The sequence below is a fragment of the Mastomys coucha genome, unplaced genomic scaffold, assembly GCF_008632895.1.
Source record: "Mastomys coucha isolate ucsf_1 unplaced genomic scaffold, UCSF_Mcou_1 pScaffold22, whole genome shotgun sequence".
In the NCBI taxonomy this organism is placed as follows: Eukaryota; Metazoa; Chordata; class Mammalia; order Rodentia; family Muridae; genus Mastomys; species Mastomys coucha.
In genome coordinates, this window is record NW_022196905.1 from 9,086,091 (window position 1) to 9,110,404 (window position 24,314).

General features: G+C 39.2%; 1 protein-coding gene across 20 annotated transcripts in view; it reads left to right on the plus strand.

Annotated features, from left to right (window-relative positions):
* The window catches only part of Ehbp1 (EH domain binding protein 1), a 305,768-nt gene that overhangs the window by 124,270 nt on the left and 157,184 nt on the right, over nt 1–24,314 (plus strand). For all 20 annotated transcript variants that reach the window (XM_031338017.1, XM_031338018.1, XM_031338016.1 and 17 more), the window contains 2 exons: nt 16,110–16,291; nt 20,050–20,189. In XM_031338017.1, the coding sequence (XP_031193877.1) occupies nt 16,110–16,291; nt 20,050–20,189 (322 nt within the window). The remainder of the gene's footprint in view (nt 1–16,109; nt 16,292–20,049; nt 20,190–24,314) is intronic.

Here is a 24,314-nt window from a genome sequence, read left to right on the forward strand (position 1 = left end):
AAAAAAAAAAAAAACCAAAACATAAACAAAAAGCCAAGCATTTAGAAAACCTACCTCAGAATGTTATGTCTCTACCCCATGAACTTGACTAAACGTGAACATATCAACATCAACATCAAGTGCAGATTTGTCTCTTTAATTTCTAAAGAAGCACTTAAACCTGCTCACAGCTTTTGACTCTGAACTATGTATAGCTTTTCTGTCATTTCATTTTTTCATGCAGTAACCTGGTAGTAGTTGTTATTGCTTGAATTACAATTTGAGCACCAATAGCATACTGGGCACCATACCAGATACATCCCAGCCCCACAGGCACAATATGATTGACAGCTATTCTCAGAGAATGGTAGGAGTTGTATAACAGTAAAAGAAACTGGCTTGGAATTTTTATCAACAAGTTACCTTAAAGTAACTTGCTAGATAATGTCCTCTAAGTCTGAGGCTTTAGCTTTCAAAACTAAGACCTTTTAGGTCCTTATCTTTATGAAAAACTAAAGCCTGCCTTGTGCTGCTCTGCTCATCAGCCTGTGAAGGGACACATTTCCTTACCTCAGCATGCCCCCCCTCCCCCACCTGTTAATAGTGAATAGAGGACATCCAGAAATGAACTTTGACTTCCACCTACCTAAAACCTAGCCAAAGAACAATGACAAAAACTGCCAATGAAAACAGGAGAGCTAAAGATAGAATTTTAGGTAACAGCTAAGCCTTGTGAGTTCCTTGGTGGTTCTCACCAGAGTGATAGCTGTGGCAGTACCTCTGACAAGATGGTAATGCCGGGCCAGCTACTTGTCATTTTAGAGTAGGTGACCCAGCAGGTGATGAGAATGATCTTCAAAACCAAAACCAAACCAACCAAGTTCCCGGGGAACCAATCAAGGAGTACACATGGAGGGACCCATGGCTCCAGCTGCATATGTAGCAGAGGATGGCCTTGTGGGACATCAATGGCAGGAGAGGCCCTTGGTCCTGTGAAGGCTCCATGCCCCAGTGTAGGGGAATGCCAGGGTGGGGAGGTGGGGGGACACCCTCATAGAAGCAGGGTGGGATGGGGATTTTCAGTGGGAGTGAGGGGACTGGGAAAGGGGATAACATTTGAAATGTAAATAAAGAAATATCCAAAAAAAAAAAAAAAACCAGACAAGAGCTCATTTAGCTTCTAACTGCTATTACAATAAATGAAGTACAATATAGCTTTTCTTTTTCATTTTGTTTTCTACCAAGGATGTCAGGACCCTTCGGAAACAGGGTAAATTGAAGGTAAACTTTGGGGCTCAAGAGATAGTTCAGTGGTTTAAGGTTAACTCCAAGCACCCAGGTCAAATTGCTCACAATTGGTCTCTGTGGGCACCCTTATACATATGAGAATTGTTACCCCCTCACCACACAGAAACTATAACATAAAACTAGAATGTAATCTTCATGTCATTGAAAACTAAGTATTAGAAAACCCTCAACTCTTCTTTTGTCTGCATATGCCAAGTGCAGGCAGTGTCCCCCTCTTCAGCGCCATTTAAATAAAAGTGCAAGGGCCTGGATATTTCCTTAGTGGAGAGACCCTGGAAAAGCCAGTGAAAATGTCTGCAATGTAACTTACTTATCTGTAGTAGAGGGATAAAAGCATGCTTATTTCATAGAAGTGTCTCTTAACACATGTTCTTTGTTTGTTTGTTTGTTTTTCGAGACAGGGTCTCTGTGTAGCCCTGGCTGTCCTGGAACTCACTCTGTAGACCAGACTGGCCTCAAACTCAGAAATCCACCTGCCTCTGCCTCCCAAGTGCTGGGATTAAAGGCGTGTGCCACTATTGCCAGGCTTTAACACATGTTCTTTAAGACAGTTCCTGGCTTGATAGATACATTGCTGTTTGGAAAGGAAGGAATTCTGAATAACACTGGTTACATTGTACTGCTCTGTTCTCTTCTTGGTGCTGGGCCTGGGCCTGGGGGCTTCCTCCTGCTAAGCATGTGCTCTCGTTCTTGACCACTTACCCACAGGCTGCTAGATTTTACAAGGATTCTAAGGTGAGATACCTGTACAAATTTCATTGTGCATAATCCTCATTGAAAAACATAGATTACTTGATTCATTTGATTGTGGTGTCAATTGATCTTCATATTATGCCTTTTATTTGTATAGTATTTTAGAGAATTGTGCTGAAACTGAGTAGCATGGTTCAGTTTTAAGTTTAAATGGTTAATCTGCCTTTTTAACTGTAGAAAGTTGAAGGTTTTTTTTTTTTTTTTTTTTTTCACCCTGGAGCTGAAAAACACTGAGAAATCAGGCTGTACCTGGAACATCACAGAAAGTGATGGTAATTATCTGTATGAATTTTTCTTTTAATTTAAAGAAGATCCTACAAATTGCCCCGAAGCAAGTTCAATCCTATCAAAAATATTTCAGTATGTAATTATACTGGAAGCTATGAAATTGGAACATCAGTATGAAGATCTGGGTACCTCTTTATCCTCACCATTCAAGCCTTTAAGTCTCTTGTAGACAAAGAATAGCCTTTTAAAGAATGTCCAAGTCACTTGGTTCAAAGGAAAGCAAATCTTTGTGATAAGTGTGTCACGTAGCGCCAGAATCTACAAACTCAAGAAAAGCAGTATGCCCCAAAACTATGGCACTCTACATATGTGGAATTGCGGCAGTTTTGAAGTCGGCTGTACAAGCCGCTAAGATAGCTACCTGGAGGAGAGAGGGGTTGCCCTATCTCCTTTAGAAACCACACATCCAATTCAAGACGTGTACCTACTGCATTAAAACTGCTCACAGGGTAGGAGAATGCAAATGAGCCGCTCCATTACATAACCGTGAGAAGTGCTGTCTGAGACCTGGGAACACTCAGGTGCAGTAGATTTTACTCTAGTCACACACAGCCATATTTGGGTCTTGCATTTATCCTCTGCTCCGTTGTGCAAACTGAATATTCCTTGTTTGTGTGTGTGCTGTGCATGTGTGTGTGCGTGATGGCAGTAGAAATGCTTGTATTTTGTATTAGCTATATGTGTTATGCTTTCATCTAGATTGTTCTCATGTAGTCCAGCATCCTCTTGAAAAGCAATTTACCCGATGGGTATTGTGCCTTATAGCTGTAATCCTAGCTCTAGCGAGGCTTGGGGTAAGAGGGCTGCCATGAGTTTGGGTCAACCTGGGCTACTTGGTGAGTCCAGGTAGTCTAGGCTGCAATGTGAAACCCTATCTCAAAAATAAAATCATTTTCTTAATGGTTTTTATATATGTGATAGGTAGGGCAATTGATAGTCTTAGGATTTGCAGGTTAAGAAATGACAAGGAGCAGTGGCTCATGGTTTATAATAACAGCTGTGCAGAGACAGTGTACCTCCACACTCAGGAAACTTGTAAAGTGACACACATTGAGCATGTCATTATAACTTGTAGGCTTGCCTTTTATTTTGACAAGTAGTTTTCAGTGAAATACTTAAAGATACTTTTCTGTAACCTTGCTATGGGAAAAATGATCACACGCTGTCACATACAGATGTTTCTGAGCAGACACAATTAATGTGCAGCCTTCAAGCAGTTTCACATAACCTGGTAGGTAAAGCCCATGAGGGAAGTTTTGGGCTCACTTTCCCACCAGGCATTTCTGCTATCTCCTTGCATTAAAAAGTTCAGTAGAAATAGATTAGATTTATAGTAATTACATATAGTAATTACTGTATAGTCAGAAATATGGATGTAGCTCCATTCTTCTGCAGGTCAGAGCCATTTGCTGAAAAGCTTCAAGGACTACTTTTTAAAAATGTTTGTGTGTGTTTGCATGTATGTCCATATGAACATTTGTGTGGAAGTCAGAGGACAACTTGGAAGAGTTGGTTCTTTTTTTTTTTTTTTCTTATTTTTTTTTTTGACTGTGTAAGATTGTGGGATTTAATCAAGTCTTCAGAAAAGCCAAGCCCAGCAGCACACCCTGGTCATCCTAGTGCAGGAGGGTAAAGACAGCCGGACCTGGAAACTGCTGATCCTTCAGTCTAGACTCCAAGTTCCAGCTCCAGAGAGAGACCTGTCTCCAAACTGTAAGGCAAAGCGAAGGTAAAGAATGGTTGAAGAAGACACTCAGTGTTCACCTCTGGCTTCCCCCATACATGTACACATTTGTACACACGTGCACACATATGAACACACACATACAGTGGTGTAGAAGTAATATTTAATGAGGAGGGGAGGTGAGTGGAAGCTCAGTAGGGGTAGAAGATGAGCCGCTGGATCAGCTTTTCTCCATGGGAAGATGGTACTTGAACTCGCGTGCTGAGATGCCTCAGAGCATCCTTCTCTGTGGCCGTGAACCAGCGGCTAAGATGGCTATGGAGCTTGATGTGCCAGTTACTCCGGCCTTAGGGCTGTCATATTCCGCAGTTATTCTCACTTGATGAGTCTATTCCACTGTCGGAGCTGAGCCTCCTGCTTCGGTTTGCCGTGGCCTGCTTCTACCACAATTTCCCTAGCAGATTAACTGCAGATTCCCATTGTTTTCCCTGTTTCCAGGCTGCCAGGATAGTGCCCTTTCAGACATTAGGTTCCCTGCTAAATGACAGAGGGAGAGATTAGGCGTCCAGCCTGGTGCTGACCAGAATCTCTGCTGTGCTGAAATCTGTAGCTGATTTAGAGGCTACTGAGGTCTCTGAGCTTATCTTGAGGGTGGGCCTGCCTGTCTTTCCCCCAGGACCTTCTGACTTCCCTCTTGGTGGTGATTTCTGCCTCTGCCTTTCCACTGGGAAGGCAAGCAGTCAGCTGTGTAGTTTGGCATCTCTTAGGTTGTCACTCATCTTTCTCTCGGCGCCTTTTGTGTATCCTGTAACCTTTGTGACTTTATAGAGTCTTCTGTTATTCTGGGTTATACACAGGCAGTTTCTGGTCTAGCATCTTATCCAGAAATCATGCATTCTTAATTTTTGTTACAATAAATGTTTTTATTCCACAAGTAATGGCTCTTTTGTAGAATGTGTTACTGTCCACAGTTATGTCCTGAGTTATGTGCTATTTACTTTGTCAAATACCTCTTAGCATGCTCAGCTTACGTAGTAATTCTTGTTCTGATAATTTGAACATCCCTTTCATTAGTGTGAACTGTCTTTTTTTTTTTTTTTTTTTTTTTTTTTTTTTTTTTTTCTTGGTAGCTGGCTGTGATGTACTAGGTAAACAGAACTGCTGTAAGCACCTCTTGAGTACTGGTGTGGTAGAGGTGCTGGAGTCTGGTTGTTGGTGTGCCTGTGCCTCTAGGTGGTGAACTTGGCAAATGATTTTCAGTGTTTGCCCCTTCCTAGGGAGGATGGTATTGTTAGAATAATCTGAGAATCTGATTAAACGGATGGTATTGTTAGAATAATCTGAGAATCTGATTAAACTTTTATAAGTAAATTGAGATAAGAATTTGTCACCATCTGCTGTATTCCACTGTGGTTCCTTTCTTCTCTTGTTAGCACAACGTGAATTTTCTCAGAGAGTTAGTTTAGCACTTGTAGGTAATACTTAAAAGTACTTGGATGGTTACTTATAAATGGGCCCCTCTGCCATTTTAATTTGCAGATTTGACCATACCTAGCCTCTAGCAATTCCTCAACTATAGCTGGATTTTCCTGTCTTAACTCAGATTCCCAAGGAGGTTTGGGCTTCAGTCTTAACAGGCCTTTTCTCTGCTTGTCTAGCTGCACAATTTTGTGGGCATTAGTTTGCCCTATAACTTATATTTTTGTATGTATCTAAGACCTCATACTTTTCGATTTATTTGTTCAGCTTTTCACTTTTATGAAGACAGTCATGATTTTGAAGTTCCTAACAAGTAGAACCAGGCTAGAAGTCTGATTACTTCTTTAATAAGAAAAAGCATGTTTAGAAATCATGATGGACAAACCAAGAAAATACTAAATGTCTTAGCAACAACATAGCAAGCAAAAGCTTGAAGAGCTCTAGAAGTCTTTTACAACAAATGACCCAAGTAGGTAAGGAGCCAAGGCACAAAAGTGGAAATGCGGATGAGAGTAAATTCAAAAGTCACAGGTACTAAATAAATGCTTTCTTACAACAGAGCAAGTATTGAACAAAACAAAACAAAACAAACCCAAAACGGTGCTCTGATGAGCATGGTCAATAGGACTAGCTTTGTTAGATTTGTAAGGTTATAGATTGGTTTCATTTCCTTGGAAAAGCAATTTAGTGGCATTTTAAAATGATTAGATTTTTTTTTTTAATCTTTGTATGTGCATATGTGTGTGCATGCACATACACATGTGGAGCTTAAAGGACAACCTCAAGCATCAGTCCTTGCTTCTGCCTTTGAGACAGATTCCCTTCCTTGTCCTAGCATACACCAGACTAACTGAATGCCTGGAATTCTTCTAACTCTTTCAGATTGGCAGGCAGCAGAGAGGGTGAGAAGTGGGGAGAGATGAACTTTGGGCTTGGCTAGAGCATATGAAAACCAAAACCCACTCCCAGTGATATACTTCCTCCAACAAGGCCACACCTATTTCAACAAGGTCACACCTTCTAATCCATGTCAAGTAGCACCACTCCCTATGACCAAACATTGAAATCTGTAAGGCTTTGGGGGGCATTCTTATTCAAATGACCACAGATGCATACTACTGTGCCCAGATTTATCTGATTCTGAGCTCTCCACATGTAATCTTTGTACTTGTGCATTTACCCATTCAGTCCTGTAATAATAATAATAATAATAGTAATAATAATAATAATAATAATAGTAATAGTAATAATAGAAATAAATAATAATAATTTTCTTCTGGGCCTGGAGAGATGGCTTAGTAGTTAAGAACACTAACTACTCTTCCAGGAGATCCAGGTTTGATTCCTAGCACCCACACGGTTACTCACAACTGTCTGTAATTTCAATTCTAGGGCATCTGACACCCTCCTGTGGCCTTCACAGGTACCAGGGACACATGTGGTACATGGACATACATACAGTCAAAATACCTATATATATAACATAAATAAAATTTAAAAAATCTCAGTTCTAAAATCTGGTCTAAGAAAAAAAAAGAGTCCCAAAATATTTTGGTTATAAAAATGTTCAACACAGCATCATTTTTAAGAGTAGCAAATTGGAAGTAACTTTATGTAAAATAATAAGAAAGTTATAAAATTTATTATATAGCCATATTATACAGAGTAATATGTGTCATCTAGATATAGGCTTATTAAGTTAGAATGTTAAATTATAACAATAGGATTCTATAAATAGTACCTATAGAAACTAGAGGAAAATATATCAAAACAACTATGGTTTTACTTAGGTAATAAAGTTTGAATGTTTCCTTTTTGTACTTTATATATTTACAGTTTTCTGTAGTGAATTTTATGCAATCAAAAGGTATAATATTTGAGTCATAATTATTCTCATAGACTCCCACAAGATGAGACACAGATATGTCTGAAAATAGAGGAGAGAAGACAAGTCTAATGCTGAGGTGTGGATCTGCTGGCAGGGAGGAGACAGAGGAATCCAAATTCTAGAGAGCGTTAGCAGTTAGAGCCATTTAGTTTTGTGAGTCCTGGGATCAGTGAGATGAAGAAGTCACTTAAGGGATAAAGATGGAGCTCAGTTGGACCGTGTTGTAGTTGTCGAGTGCTTAGACGTGGAGACCTAGGAGTCAGTATCAGCATGCTCTTTTCTGTTCTGGACATTCTTCTGTAAACTTGAGGTGATTATCTCTCTCTCTCTTCCTACATCTAATGAAGACTTACTTTTAAAACCCGCTAATTTATTTTCATAAAGTGAAGCAAGTACATATGTTGTGCATGGGGATGTTTGCTGTTTTCACAGCATCACGGGGAGGAGGCCGACAGACAGACACTGCAGGAGCACTTCTGTAGTAGACTGGACCCCAGGGTCTCTTCTTCTTCCAAACATGGACAGCCTACAGACTGTTTAGACCTTTGACTTGAATTTTATGAATTTCTGGAGTTTCCCTTTGAGAGGTGGAGGGGTTTTATTTAGACTTTTTTTTTAAGAGGAAAGCCAGATTTGATTTTAAAATTGGTGTAGTTTTCTAAATCAGTGTTTATGAGTATATATCTCATCCAGAGTTTTTGTTTTTTGTTTTTAATGTTGATTCTTCCTGTTGACAGTTTGCTCTTACTGTCTCTTCCACCAGAGCATCTAAGTTGGTTATTTTAGCTGATATGGTTTCTAATTAAGTCTTTGTGGTTGAGAGAGCTCCCTGTAGCATGTCTCCTTTAGCATTTAATTGCTCCATGAATTCCAAATTAAATTCTGTAGTGCTTCATCTTGGTCTGCTGGTGAAGCAGAGATCAGCGTGGCCTGAGAAATGCTGTGCTGTGACAGTTTGAGAGGCCAGCATCACAGTTTTAAAGTCAGAACTGTTGCTCTTATAGATTAACTTTATCATTTCAGCATAGAGTTTAGAATGCTATCACAGAGCTAAATAAAAGGACACCAGACACATAATTCACTAACTTTGAAAATGTGGCATTTTCTTGTCTTGATATTGCAGGATACCAAAGTATTTTGTTTTAGAAAGAACAGCAACTTGAGTTTTTAGGTAAGAATGCCGAGTACCAAACAGTTGTCTATTTAATAGGCACACTGTAAGATGTTCCTGTCGTGGAGACACAGTTGTCTATTTAATAGGCACACTGTAAGATGTTCCTGTACTGGAGACACAGTTGTCTATTTAATAGGCACACTGTAAGATGTTCCTGTACTGGAGACACAGTTGTCTATTTAATAGGCACACTGTAAGATGTTCCTGTAGTGGAGACACAGTTGTCTATTTAATAGGCACACTGTAAGATGTTCCTGTAGTGGAGACACAGTTGTCTATTTAATAGGCACACTGTAAGATGTTCCTGTAGTGGAGACACAGTTGTCTATTTAATAGGCACACTGTAAGATGTTCCTGTAGTGGAGTGGCAGGTTGGAATAAGAAACTGCTCTTATGTTTTCAGTTTCTACATTGTCTCCTGTGGCAATTTTAGTTTTCTAATGAATAGTGAGAGTGTTTACTCAGGTAATTGAGTGCTCACTCTTTACACTGTGAAATAATTCATGTAGTCATGAGTCAGAGGGCAAGATTGTCTAACTCAGAATTTTAAATAAAAACAGCATTAATTTAGTCATCTTCTTAGAACATTCTTCAGAATTTTAGTTGCCTGTCATCTCATTTCTTGGTGCTCTGATTTAGTAGTACTTAATTTAATAGTTCTTGAGAACAGGGCAAGCATAGGCTCAAGTATTAGGCAGGGAGATTCTAGAAGGATGGATGTCGCAGTACTGATTTATCCTTATGGTGACCTTAAGGCATAGAATCTAAAGCTTAACTTCACCATGGCCAGAACAAGGTCATCATAGTAAAGTGCTGATGATCACAACTGTGGGTCTAGAAAGTAAATACCCAATAGCCTCCATTAGCCGTCAGTGTTACTGTGGACGAGTAAACTTTATTGTGATGGCTGGTTATGAAAACTCTTAGTTCTGATTTTAGAAAACTCAAACGAAGTATTCTGCTTTTGTCAGAGGTACAGTGTAAGTAAAGGGAAGTACTTTGAACTCTTGGAAAGTATCTAAAAACAGGAATAGTATCTCAAAGATTTTAAAGCTAGTTCTGAAATGACTTTTCAACACTAATAACTGAAGCAGGTGGCACACGGCAGTCACATAGTGGGGTTCTATCTACATGAACCGAGGCTTACTGCTTTTCTCTCTCTGTAGAGATTCAGGAAAGGTACAGAATAGTCCATAAGATGGAACTCTAGTCTTAACTGAATAAAGCTGAGATTCCAGACTCAGAGGGAGGGTTAAGTTTTAACACAGGAGTAATGTGCCATGTGACAAAGTGAGATATCTGCTTGGAGCGTCCACACTGCAGCACAGAGACATGTAACAAGGAGAAGAACTTGGGCTGTGACAAAGCCATAAACTCATGTAACTACTCTTTTTCCCGAAACATAACTTGTGAAAGAAATTACTAATAGATACATTGTGGTTATCCAAGCTTAGCAATTTATTTTAATGAGCAAACTGAACTTAATACTTGCAGGTAAGTAACTAAAATTTTATTTTGTCTTTGATAAAACTCAAACTTTCAGTGAAAATTAGAATTTTAAAAACTTTCTACCTGCCACCTTTACTTACATAGTTTCTCAGTGCTTAAGGGTTTTTCTGATAGAATAGGTGGCAGTATAAAAATACAATTTATTTTTGGTAGAGAATAATGAAATGTTTCAAATATCCGAGAGTCTACAGTTCCCCCAAACACTAGTGTATAAGATTGCAAAATTATGGACGACTGGATAATTCATTCAGTGTGCATTATAGTACAATAGAGTTTTAATTTTACAGGGATTAAAAAGTTCATTGATAAGGTTCACTTACTGTCTTACTATAGACCTTTAAAAAAACATTATTTGAATTTTGGGATACATCTCAAGTATGAAGACTTAAAATGATACAAAGTTCCTAAAATATTAGGTTTTTTTTTTCAAGTACATGCCTGTAAGTCTTATTTTTTCTAAAATCAAGAATACATATCATCACACAAATGGAATATACCAGTAGAGTTGACTTTTCAAGTAGACATTAAAGAGATTTTAAAGAATGAGAAAGATAAATAATATAATAATGCAAAACAAACATTTTTCTCACCAGGTTGTTTTATATAGAAAGTATATTTATTTTAAAAACATGTTATCATGAGTTTGTAATTTTAATCACAATTTTTAATTTAAAATTTTCATATAATATATTTGGTCACATTTCCCCTTCTTCAACTCCTCCTAGATCTCCACCACACCCTTTTCCCCATTCAACTTTATGTCCACCCCCTGCATGTGCTCTCTTTCACAAAAAAGCAACAGAAACAAAAAAACTCACGAAAAGGGAAGTCTAAGGAAAAAAAAAACAATAAGAAAAAAAAAAGCCAAAACAAGGTAAAATGGAACAGAAAATTCACAGAAATAGCAATGAGTGTATTTTGTGCTGGGCACAGCTGCTCCTGGGCATGGGGCCTGCCCTGGAGTGTGGTATTCAAGGGCACTTCAGGAGAGAAAACTGTTGCTCTCCCTGCTGGTGAGTATCAATCAGCTGCAGATAGCATCCTGGCTAGGGGTGGGACCCTGTGTCACAGTGCTGGGAGCCTATCTGGGCTCCCAACTTTATCTACCCTGCCTCTTCCTCAATTATTGTTGACCTGTCTTTGGAGAAAAAGCCTCTTAATGAATTTGGAACTCATCAGTTTAGCTAGGCTGGGTGGCCAGTGAACTCCAGGGGTCCTCTTGTTTTTGTATCCCCTGCACTGGGAGATCAGGCATATCCCACCATGCTCAGCTTTTTACATGGGTTCTGGGAATCAAACTTAGAACCTTGGGTTAACATCTCATCAGCTCCTGAAACTTGTTTTGTGAATCTGCATGACCTATCAAAAACAACAGTGGGGTATTGGAGTTACCCACTGTTATTGTATCAGAATCTACCTGCCCTCTCTCACCTGTGCCTGTTCAAAGAAATGAGAGCTCCAGGATTTGGTGCAGATTGTTCTCTTCGTGAGTGTGCTGTGGTCTCTGTCTCTTTTGTCTTATCAGGCATGATATCTATTATATAGCACAGAATATCTGTGCTGGTTTGGTTTTGGCTTCCTTTTGCTTAAGTATATTGATTTCATATTTTCATATTTTATGAATGAAAATGCTTCTTGGAGACAACAAATTGCAGAATCCTTTTTTGTTTTTGTTTTTTAAATAGAATCAGCTAGTGTGTCTTTTAATTCTAGAGTTAAGGCTACTTCCATTGAAATTTATTCATGATTTATAGATTCATGTAATTTTGTTAGCTCTTTTCCTGGCTAGTTGGACTATTCTTTGTTTGTTTTTGTTTTTCTCTCTCTCCTCTATCCAGGTGAGCAGATTTGCTGATTTTATGAGTTAGGCAAGATTGGGCTTTTCCAGTTCATCTTTTTTATCTGCTCCTCTCCTAAGTTCACTCTTCCCTCTTCCTGTGTGATGGGGAGTTTCTCCCCCTCTGTGTTTAGGATTTATTTTTTTTCCCCAAACATAAATCGCATTTTATTATAGCTGTCTTATATTTGATGAAAATACCAAAAGTATACATCAGAGGATGGCATAATAAATGATGTTCGGAAACAGGATCTCCACATGTAAAAGAATATTAGACCCACAATTATTACCCTATACAAAATCAACGCCAATTGGATCAAAGACCTCAATGTGAAACAATGCTAAGATTTCCTGAAGAGAACAGGCAATACGCTAAAGGAGATGGGGAGCGTGGTGAGCATGGCTTTCTTTGGTTGGTGCTTCTTTGGAGTACCTTTCTCTGTCAATTTTAAAAGTTAATTTTGTATAACTGTCTTAATGGACAGCCCTTGGCTTTGGGGGTTTTAAATATACATCCCATTCTTTCCCAGCTTTGAGAACATCTCTTGAAGGTGCGGTGTCACTGTGGTGGGAGTTAGCATTTTCCTCTTACAGGTTCTAGTATTGTTTTTCCCTTTGGCTTCATATTTTTGGTATCTTAAATATAACATGTCATGGAAAGATCTCTGGTCTTGTCTATTGGGGTTTAAATGCCTTGTGCCTGTCTGTCCATTTCTTTCCCTTACTTTTTCTGCTGTAATTTTATTGAATAGTTTTTTTCTATGCTTTCAGTTTTTATCCCCACTCTTTTCTACTCCACAGATTTTTGAGTTTGTTCTTTAGTTCTGTCCGAGAGTTGTGCTCATATTTTTCAGTATAAATGTCTGACGGTATTTCCTGATCTTGTCCATTTTGATTCCCCTCCTTCCTTTTTTTCCTGCTTGGACAGGTGATGCTTTGGACTGTGTTTTCATTTTAATCTGTCCATTTCCAGTGTTTCTATCACCTTCTCTCCTCCTCTCTAAGACTGTTTTATTGCCTTCTCAGCTGTATTGCAGACTTGTTTATATCCTGGCTGCTTTCTTGAATGCTTGTGTCTATCATCTTTGAAATCACTGACCGTTTTTATAAGTAAATGTTTGAATTTCTCATCTGGTGTTTTACTCATTTCTATGTCTTTGGATTTAGTAACTAGGGATTTGTGATGCTTGGAGCAGTCATGTTACCTTGCCTTTCAGGTTTCTTGTATTTCTGTTTGCTATTTATACATGTGTTATTGGTGCCTTCTCCAGTTTTATTTGAGGACATTAGTGACCAGTCCTCCCTTGAAAGCACAGTCACCAGTACCTCTCTGAGAACAGAACGCAGACAACTTCTGAATGGGCCTTGTTTCCCCTCAGTCTGCAGCAAAGCCACATGGTGTTTCCTTCTTTCCAAGGCATTACCTTTCTGGTTTTGTCTTTTTTTTTCCTATTGCAGTTTGTGATGTTCTGTTCTCCTGTCTGTCTTTGAAATAGTTTATTCTTGTTTTTTTTTTCCTGACTCTTATCATCAGTCATGTAACATACAGAGATGGCTTCTAACCTGTCATCTTTGTCATGAAGATTTTTCTAGGACTTAAATTCTAAGAGGCTAACTGCTCAGTCATAAGATGTTCATGAATTCAACTATGTAAGGCAGTGGGGACTTGTTCCCCAGGTGGCTGTATCAATGGAAACAGTAAAGAGCAGTGCAAATGGTTCTTCATGATGCTTGCTCTTGTTCACCCTTTAGAAATATTTGTCAATAGAGAAGTAAGACTGAAATTTAGTTACAGTAATAAGTCCTCCTACGCATTCCGATTTCAACTATAAGTTGCATTTGTTAGAAATGACAATATATCAGCTTACAATAAATTGAGAAAAGTTATGAAAGCAAGGCTGAGAACTTAATGATCATTTTATGTGAACTTCCTTAGGGATCTGAAAACGTGATTTTATGATCATTTAGATCATGATCATCTAACGGGGGTGGGGGGGCACAAGCCAGGAAGAAAAAAGGAATAAAGAGGTGGAGGGAGAAGATGGTGATGTGACTGGCTGAGAACCAGCCGCCTCCTGGCCTGGACCCAACTGTAGGACGATGTGAAGAAAAGAGCATTTTGTATATGCTCTTTTAGTTTTAGTTTTTTTTTTTTTTTAATCGGACAGTATTGAAGAGTTTTGCCTAAGTGTTTGTGGCAGAATGTGGTTAGAGCGTAGTGTTGTATTGCCTATTGCTTCAGAGCCACTCACTGCCAACACCTCAGCAGAGAAGCTTTTTTATATAACATTCGCCTTAAAAATAGAATAATGACTGACAGAATATTAATCATTAAAAACTCTATAGCTTAAAAGCAGTATCTTCACATACAGATTTTAGAATTGTAGAATTTCTAAGCTATGTTAATTTCATAGTTTATTTTATTACAAAATTAAATTGTTATATTAGGGATCAATGTCATGCTTTTGTGAAACAGAACAAGCATTGAAGGTAATAAAGTGACAGTTTGTATGTCATGCTTTTCAACCCAGGGCTTTACATTCTGTATTATATGTAGAAGTTGTTAGCTATTCTAAAGGTACAATAAGAGATTATTGTTCATATCAGTGTAATAAATTGATATTCTCCAACTGTACTTTTTCATTTTGCACATTGTCAGAACCTTGGCCCTTAATCTTATCCTTTGATTGACAGTAGCGACCAGGGAAAGAACACTTGTATTGTTAGGGATAGTCACATCTGTTCAACTTGATTCGGTTGAGGGTATTTGCATATTCTTAAGTATTTCTTCTGAGAGGGCTTAACTTCTCAAGTGGCTTGATGCATTTTTGAAATTCATTCATAAGGTATCTGCATGCACTAATAGTTTTGTATAATATTGCTGTGCATAATATGACAGATAAGACCACATTTTAAAATAGGTATTCTTTAGGGAGGTGACATTGTATTTTACTTATTTGTTAGGCAAAAATGTTAGGTTGTTTTTAGGAAGTCTCGTAATGCTTTGATTCAAGTAGAATAGCCTTACTTTAGGCAAATTTATCTTTCATAGGATGAATCAACATTTATTGAATAGTAATTCAAAGGTATCTGTGATAAAATTTCTTACCATGGTTGGAAAATTGAGTAATTTTGTAGAAAATAATTATAAAACATGAATGGCTTTGTTTAGTAACTTCTTATTTTATAGGGGCCATTACTGAGGCAGAAGTTTCTTGACTTGCTCAAGATCACGAGTTGGACATTAAGCTTTAAAGTTGCTTTCAATTCCAAGATCAGTTAACCTCAAAAAATCATGGGTGGTATATGTATGATCTTAGTTTATATTATACAAATTAGCCTGTAATTTCCTCTTGCCATTAGAACACAATGAAAGATTATCTTTTGTGTTTTCATGTCTCCAGAATTTACATGGAATCCTACACATGGTTAGTGCCCAGTGATATACTGCCTTGTTCTCATCAACCCCCTAAGCCCTTATTGTACAGAAAGCAGTCATGAAACACAAGGAATTGTTAATGGAATATGAAACACTTTTGATTGTAAGCAGGCTTCTTTATGTTCTGATAAATGGGCACTAGCTGTTTTAAAGAACTTTTTTTAGATACACTGGGCTCAGTCAGCAGTGTTGCCATGGACGTGAGATCTGAGAAACATTTTCTTCAGTGATATATGTGATCCCAAGGAAAGGAGGGAGAACCATAGACTAGAATAAGCAGGAAAGGTCTTAGAAAAAATTATAGGTTTAACAGGAAAACACCATTTGATTATATTAATTTAATCAAAGAGGAAAAAAGCAGGTAAAGAGCACTTACAGTGCCCTGCCTGTAATAGACCTTTTTCTTACATTAATCTTGGAGCTATTCCCAGTTTTCCTGAGACAGGGTCTCATATAGTTGAGGCTAGCTGTGAATTCTGGATCCTTGTACCTGTACCTACCCTAGTGCTGGAATTACAGGTGTGAGCTCTATGCATGCTCTTCACTCGTTTCTGCTTCACATTTTCCTCTAGTATGAATATATTTTTGCCTGGGCCATCTCTTTCTGTTTTATTTATTTTTATCTGTTTTACTTAGATATAAAAGCTGTAATAAAAGCTCATCACAATTTTATTATTGTATTACAAGAATTTTCTAGCAAAGGAAGTTCTTGTTTCTTTTTTATTGACTATAAAATAATTCCAAGCTACATAATTATTTTTTATCTTCCAGGAATCCCCTTCTGGTCGGAGGAAAGCTCTCGCCACCAGCAACATTAATATGAAACAGTACGCAAGTCCCATGCCAACACAAACGGACGTCAAGTTAAAGTTCAAGCCACTGTCTAAGAAAGTTGTGTCTGCCACTCTCCAGTTCTCACTGTCGTGTATCTTCCTTCGGGAAGGAAAAGCAACGTAAGTGACTCCCTTCATGTCGCATTTCTAAACCGTGCAGCTCTCGTCTTCGTGGATGGGCGTGGGGCAGACATTCTGCAGCACACCAGCCCTTCTGGCGCCCGCTCTCTGCTTTGTTTTCAGAGGATGAATGCACTTCTTTAAAAATGCTGTCTTGATTCCCCAGAGCAACAGTAACATAGAAGTATAACTGTTACCATTTCGTGTGAGTTGGATCTAGTGATACGCACCACTGTCTCAGTACTCAAGGCAGGAACATTTGAGAGCAGCCTGGGCACCACCGCTGCCATTTGTGTCTCTCGCTGTGGTACAGCATTGACCCAAAGCAGCATCGAGGAGGAAAGGGCTGACTATGATGCAGGTTACAGGCCATCATGCAGGCGAAGCCAGGCATGAACTCAAGGCAGGGATTGAAGCAGAAGCCATGGAAAAATAGAGCTCCTGGGTTTGTTCTTCTCAACCTTCTCAGCCTTCTTTCTGTCCAGCTTTCTTTCTTATTATTATTTTATTTATTTACATTTCGAATGCAACCCCCCCTTACTCGTACCCCTTCCACAGGCCCCTCCACCCCTTCCCTGCTCTCCTTTGCCTCTAAGAGGGCACTCTCCCACCCTTCCACCCACTCCCACCTCACCCCTCTAGCATCCCTCTTTTCTGGGGCATCAAGCCTCCACAGGACCAAGAGCCTTTCCTCCCACGGAGGCCAGACAGGGAAGTCCTCTGCTGCATATGTAGCAGGAGCCATGGACGCTCTCATGTCTGCTCTTTGGTTGGTGGTTTAGTCTCTGGGAGCTCTGAGGGGCCCAGTTAACTGATAACTGTTGTTCTTCCTATGGGGTTTCAAGCCTGTTCAGCTCCTTCAGTCCTTCTCCTGGGTCTTCCATAGGGGTTCCCAGGCTCAGTCCAATGGTTGCCTGTGAGTATCTGCATCTGTCTCAGGCAGGAGCTTGTAGAGCATCTCAGCCTACTTTCTTATACAATCCAGGCCCACTTGCTTGGAGGTGGCACCACCCACAGGAGCTAGGCCCTTCCACATCAATACTTAATCAAGAAAATACCCCACAGACATGCCTACTAGCCAGTCTGATGGAGACAATTCCTTGGTAGAGGTTTCTTCTTCTCAAGTGACTATGGTTTGTGTCAAGTTGACAAAAAGTAACCAGCACAATGCCTTTTTCAAAAAACAAAACCAAACCAGGAGCATCACTTCCTAAGTACTGAATAAGCACTCATTATAGATAATCAAGTCAGGAATAAGTGCATGTGATCTGTGCAGTGCCAGAGTCTGTACTTGGAGGAGCAGATGAGGGACAGGATAAATGGAAATGTGATGCTGAGAATTTCCTAGTAAAGGTAAGGGAGAAAGATGGTCCAGTCTGAACCACAGTTCTGTACGTATTTAGCCCAGTAGAATGTGGTTACTATAATTGGTCATGTCTGTTTGACTGATAAGGCTGGTTTCTGTGTATCACTCAAAGTGAGATGTTTGGCACTCATTTCCAAGGCATTAAGTGACTTGGTGGATAGTGACAGTTAGCTGAGGGAGGCTGTGTTCCAAGTGAGTGTGGTTAGCGAGGTGGGTGAGGATAGATGCACCCACCTAAGGGCTTTCCTCTCACTATAAACATTAGGGGAAAAACCAGAAAGATCTTACCCTGAAGTATAAGCCAAAGGATAGGCAATGGAGGAAGAAGAGGGTGAAGAAACCAGAGATCCTCTGAGGGTAGCATTCCTTCCACTGACAGAAGCAGACAGAACATGGTGCCACTCAAGGCTGTCCGGGTAAGAAACAGTTCATTTAGACCGAGAGTCTCAATATGAAATGGATTCTTTGAGAGCTCTCTTTATCTCCCCTTCTTTGCTTTCTTACTATCCCCGTGGAACAGTGTTGAGCTTTAAAATGTGAGGAAATTTAAGTGGCAAAGTTAAGCAAGTTACATTTGAAGGGTGATTTGTTTGAACGTGTCTATTATTATTACTACCATTATCATTACTGTTGATCTATTTGATTTTATTTTCTAAGAATAGGGTCTAGTTGTTTGGCTCTGGCTGTCCTAGGCCTTGCTACATAAACCACACTGGTCTTGAGCTTATTGCAGGCTCTCCCTTGCCAGGGTTAAGATGACAGCTGGTGGACCTTGCTGGCCTTCTTATCCATTACTTGACAACTGAGACTTTGGAAGGCACTCGTAGATAAAGTAATACAACTTTTCTTGTTCGTGTAGACTATCATGAAATTTGCTTAAAAAGAGAGAAATAATTTTGTTAACTCAGCCCATGTAAAATAAAATGTGAAGAATTTCTATAATTGGCTTAGTTTACAAAGTTATATTACATATAGAAAATCAAATTAATAAAGATTATAAAAGAGTAGTATTTTAATTTATTTTTTCTGTCTGAATTTAGAGGGTGTATACAAAATTGAAAATTTGTACAACATTAAAATGTTCTGGTCAGTGAGATTTAAGATAAAAATAACAGATCAGGAAAACAAGTGATTTGTATCAAGATATTTAATATAAACTTCATAAATTTATATTTTTAAATATTTTGAGATAAAAATTCATATCTTATCACATATATATCATTTAATTTATACTTAGATGAGGGTTTCATCTGTGTTTCTTAGAGACCAGAGTCTGCTTTAGAAGGCCTGTTTCCGTTGTTGTTCCCTTCAGGGCCTGTGGCTCATGGAGACCTTGCGCAGGGCAGTAAGCATGCTTTGCAGCATTTACAACTTGATTACTTCCAGCCCACAGATCCAAAATGGTTCATGGGTTCCAACTAAAAATTCCTGTTCCAATTCCTTTTGTAAGTTCAGTGTTTTAGTTTTAAAAATGTCTTTTATTCTTTCATGTGTGTTTTTACCTGCATATATGTCTGTGCACCATGGACATGCCTGATACCTGCAAAGGTTAGAAGAGGGCGTTGGATCCTTTGGAACTGTGGTTGCAGATGGTTTTGAGCTGCCAAGCGGGTGCTGGGAATTGAGCCTGGGTTGTCTGAAGATGCTCTTAATCTCTGAGCCATCTGTCCAGCTCCAAGTTTTATTCTAAAGTCAAAGTTTATCTAATTTGTGGACTGTCCTTCTGTTTCATAATACAAGGTTCTGTTTCTAGGCTTCATGCTCAAGAAACTGTACTTGAATTCTCTGCAGAAACCATTTGTCTTCTGCAGGGCACCAGAACAAGTTTCTGCTAAAATCTTACCAGTTAGAGTTTAGTCTTGATGCTTTGAAGTATTGAACATGCCTTTCAGAAAGTTATGGGATGTTTTAAATTCTTAGTTTAAAAATTACTCTTATATAACTTGAAAGATGTACTCATTTTACAGAAAGGAAGGCTGTTAATATTATGTATTGTATATCCATTATCCAAAATGCTTAGTTCTGAAAGTTTTCAGATTTCATTTTTTTCCAAGGTTTTGGGGTGTTTGTGTACACATAAGGATATCTTAGCAATGGGACCCAAGTCTAAACACAGTGCCGTTTCCATTTCATGCTTACCTTACATGTGTGGCCTAAGGAGTTTCTACAGTGTTTCTAGCACACCTGAGCTTTGACTGTAGCCTGACACATGATGTATGTAGTTTTCCATGTGACACCGCAACAGTATGGAAAGCTTAGGGTTTCAGAGTGCTTTAGATTTTGGAGTGTTTAAGATTTTCAGATTAGGAATGTTAAACATGTATTTTCTAGTTATTTTTCAAGAAATGTGATTTAATAAGCTGTGTATTACATTTTGACTAATTTCATATAGGGATGAAGATATGCAGAGTTTGGCTAGTTTGATGAGTATGAAGCAGGCAGATATTGGCAATTTAGATGATTTTGAAGAAGATAATGAAGATGACGACGAGAACCGAGTGAACCAAGAGGAGAAGGCAGCAAAAATTACAGGTGGGCCGCATTAGCACTGAACCAGGTGTGGGCCGCATTAGCACTGAACCTGATGTTTATTTTCTAATTTGTGACTCAAATTTTGATTTCGTTTTTAACTCACATGAATTTAAGAGAGTATGTTTTACATGTGCTTTCTACCTTGCTTACTTCTAATCAAATTCAAGTGAGAATCAGTGCCCCTTTGGTTTGAGTTTTCAAAAACATTTTACTGAAGCTTTGTGGTTAAAACAGTTGATGTATCTTTGTTAATTTTCTAGTAATTCCTCAAGTATTTAGTCCAAAAAACAATTTTGTAACCTCATCCTAATGTGTCTCCTTTGGCTCCATTTTATATGTACTGCCTTGAAATCTTGTCCAGTGTTGGTATTTGTAACCTGTGTTTTATTCACTTGTCACATTTATTATTTTATTTTTAACACATCTCTATTAATGTAAGTACATCTCCTGTAGATATCATTTATTAATCTAGTCCTATAACATTTGCTTTTTAATAGTCATTTGCAGTGCTGGGGCAATGGCTCCATCAGGTGCCTACCACACAAGCATAACAACCTAAATTCACTCCCCAGAAGCACAGAGCCTTGAGTCTGTAATCCCAGCACTGAGGAGACAGGAGGGTCTGTGGGCACACCGACCTAGCCAGATCAGCAAGCTCCAGGTGCATGAGGGCTGAGGAAGATGGGTGACTGTGCCGTGGCTCCCATCCTCACCTACACCATACATGCACACGCAGCCACCTTCATGCTTACATACCCATGTAAACACACATACAACATAGGACCATCTCTGTCCTGATAGCTGGCATACTGAGCTTCACCTACACAGTTTCCAGGTCTTTTCTTTTCATTTATCCCTCTATCATTTTGCCACTTTAGTTTTTAATTTTTAAAAATATTTTAGTGTATGGGTGTTTTGCCTGCATGTATGTCTGTGTACCACATGCATGCCTGGACTTGCAGAGGCTAGAAGAGAGTGTCAGAATCGCTGGAACTAGCATAGAGACAGTTGTGCATGAGTGGGTGCTGGGAATTGAAGCCAGGTCCTCTGCAAGAGCAGCCGGTACTCTTAACTGCTGAGCCATCTCTTCAGCCCCTGAGAATTTTCTTTCAATTTAAGCATTTTGTTTTCCTAGAGTAATTTGAAAAATGTTCTGTTTTCATTTTAGAATAGTAGACTTTATGAATTAACCAGGCAAATAATTGAGTGAACCTGTGGGTCCTAATGTTAAAATTAAAACTATATATTATTGTTCCTCTTATAAAAAATGCAATATAATTTTCTTTATCAGTCCCTTCCCTCTATCTCCTTTGGGCTATTATATTTATTTTGGTAGTAATTTCCCCATAATAAATGCTAGCATGCATTGCACTTCCTAGTGATGGCAGCATCACACTACTTTATTTTTATTGAAAACAGTGTTTTTTCTTCATATATTATATTCTGATTATGGTCTTCCTCCTTCCAACTCTTCCCTGGTCCTACTTCCCCATCCACCTAGGTCCACATCCGTTCTTTCTCTCATATAAACAGGAGTCTAAAATTGCAATAATGAAAAGTGAAATAAGTTAAGAACAAATCAAAATAAGACAAAACAGAGAAAAAAATCAAAGGAAAAAACACAAAAAGGCACATATAGGTGCTGAAGCATATATATTCACAGACAGAAATCCCATAAAAACAGTAATATATAAGCAACAGATGTGTAGGGGAAAAAATAGAAGCTCAGACAAAGCATTGTGATACATACAAAAATATGCAAAAGTACCATACAAAAATTTGACCCTCTGTGGCTGAGCATAGGACTTGTCCGTTTGTATCCCCTACCATCAGAGACACCATCAGAAAGAAACTAATTTTTCCTTTGGGACTGATTATCAGTTGGAGATAGCTTTGGGGCTAGAATGGGAGCTTCTGTCTACTTCCCCTCACAACACTTGGTTTCCATCTGGCTTAGACTTGTACAGGCTTTGTGCATGCCGCACTGCCACAATTTCTGAATTTATATGCATCACACAGTTCTGTTGTGCCTAGAAAGCTTTGTTTCCTTGATATCTTCCATCCTCACTGGCTCTTACAATCTTCCCAGCTCCTCTTCTGTAAAGTTCTCTTAGTTATAAGAAGAGGGATTTCGCTGGGCAGTGGTGGCGCACGCCTTTAATCCCAACACTTGGGAGGCAGAGGCAGGCGGATTTCTGAGTTCAAGGCCAGCCTGGTCTACAGAGTGAGTCCAGGACAGCCAGGGCTACACAGAGAAACCCTGTCTTGAAAAAAAAAACAAAAAACAAAGCAAACAAACAAACAAAAAACAACAAAAAAAGAGGGATTTAATGGAGACATCCTATTTAGGACTTAATATTCCAAGTCTCTCACTAGAGAGAGACCTTGTGCTCTTCATTGCTAAGCCATCTCTCCAGCCTCTGAGAAGTTTTTGAAATTTCAGCATTTTTGTATAGTAATTTGAAAATTGTCTAGCACAACTAGCACATTTTCTAATTGAGAGTCTCTATTTGTTTCCATCTACCACAGGAAGAAGCTTCTCTGATAATGGCTGGGCCAGATATTGATCTATGAGTATAGCAGACTGTTGTTAGGAGTCATTTTATTGCTATGTTCCTTTAGCAAAAGAGTATTTGTTTTTTTTTCCTAGATCCATGGCCTATCTCGTCTCAGGTTCTTGGTTACCCAGACAGTGTCAAACATGGGTTTCATCTCATGGAGTGGACCTTAATTCAAATTAGATAGTGATTCCCACAACTTTTGTGCTACTATGGTAGGTCAGCATTATAGATCCAAGGTTTGTAGCTGAGCTGGTGTTTCCCTTTCTCCTCCGGTAGCGTGCCGAGTACTTTCCAGGACCGTGAACATTAGTCAGTAGGGGTGATGGCTCTAGGTAGGCACCAGCTGGACTTTTCCCACTTCAGTGAGTTATGTAGGTATTGTCTTCAGCTATAGGGCCTTGCCTTCAGACTGTGGAGAACAACTAGCAGCCTTGGCAGTAACCTGGGTTGTTTGAGGGTCTCCTTGGGAAAACTTGCATGTTTGCAATGTACTTTGCTCATACTCTTTCCACTGTCCTCTCTTACTCTTTCCTGCTCCCACTGAACTTTTCTTTCTCAAATGTTCCTTGAGTGAGTGTGGCTTGGAGGGTATTTCCTGAGCAAGGGAAACCAGTGGCTGGGTGACAGGAATATGACTCTCCCTCTCCCAGCACCTATTAACTTCCTGCAGTTTCTCAGGGAGCAGTGGGGTCTCACTAGCTCCTCTCTCATAGAGTACACTGATGAGCCCAGTCTTGTACAGGCCTTGTTCAGGTATCCATTGTTGCTTTGAGTTCATGGGTCCAAAAGCTATGCTTGTCATGTTCAGAAGATAGTGGCTCATACCACTCCTGTCTATCTCTGGCTCTTAACATTCTTTCTGTTGACTGTTGCATGATGTTCTGTGAGCTTTGGAAGGAGAAATATAGATGGCCCTTTGGGGCTGAGAATTCAACAGTCACTTATTAGCACTTTGACGGGTTATAAGTTTCTGTCTTAATTGTTACCCACTGCAAACAGAAACTTCTCTCACCAAGGCTGTGAACAGCACTTAACTTAGGCAGTTTTCCATTTAGCAAAGTAGGTTCCCCGCCCAGCCATGCACTTGTGGCCAGCTTACAGTACCAGATGTGAATTCTGCTTATAGAGCAGGCCTCAAATTCAACTAGAAAGTCATGCCACTTATTGCACCAGCAGGTATGTCTTGACTGTAGATTGATACTGTAGCATGAAGGTTTACAGATGTGTAAGAATGTGGATTTTGTTTTTTGTCTCCCAGTGACTACATAGTTATCTTCTAGCATCCAACTTGCAGCTTGATAGCTCTGTATCCTGCAACCAGTGTAAGGAGTCTTCCACAGTTGCCTTGTTTGGCTGGGCAGACAATGGTAATGGTAATCATATGAATTATTTTTGGGTGTGGCGGTGGTGGGGGAGGGTCTTTGGAACCTCCTTGATGAGCCACTTAGAAGGAAGTATTCCATCTAACCCCATGCTGTTATTGGGGTTATTGTTTAATGACCTTGGTTTCTAGGAGTAACATTATCTATTCATACAGGGTACCTTTCTTCAAACTTTTTTTTTT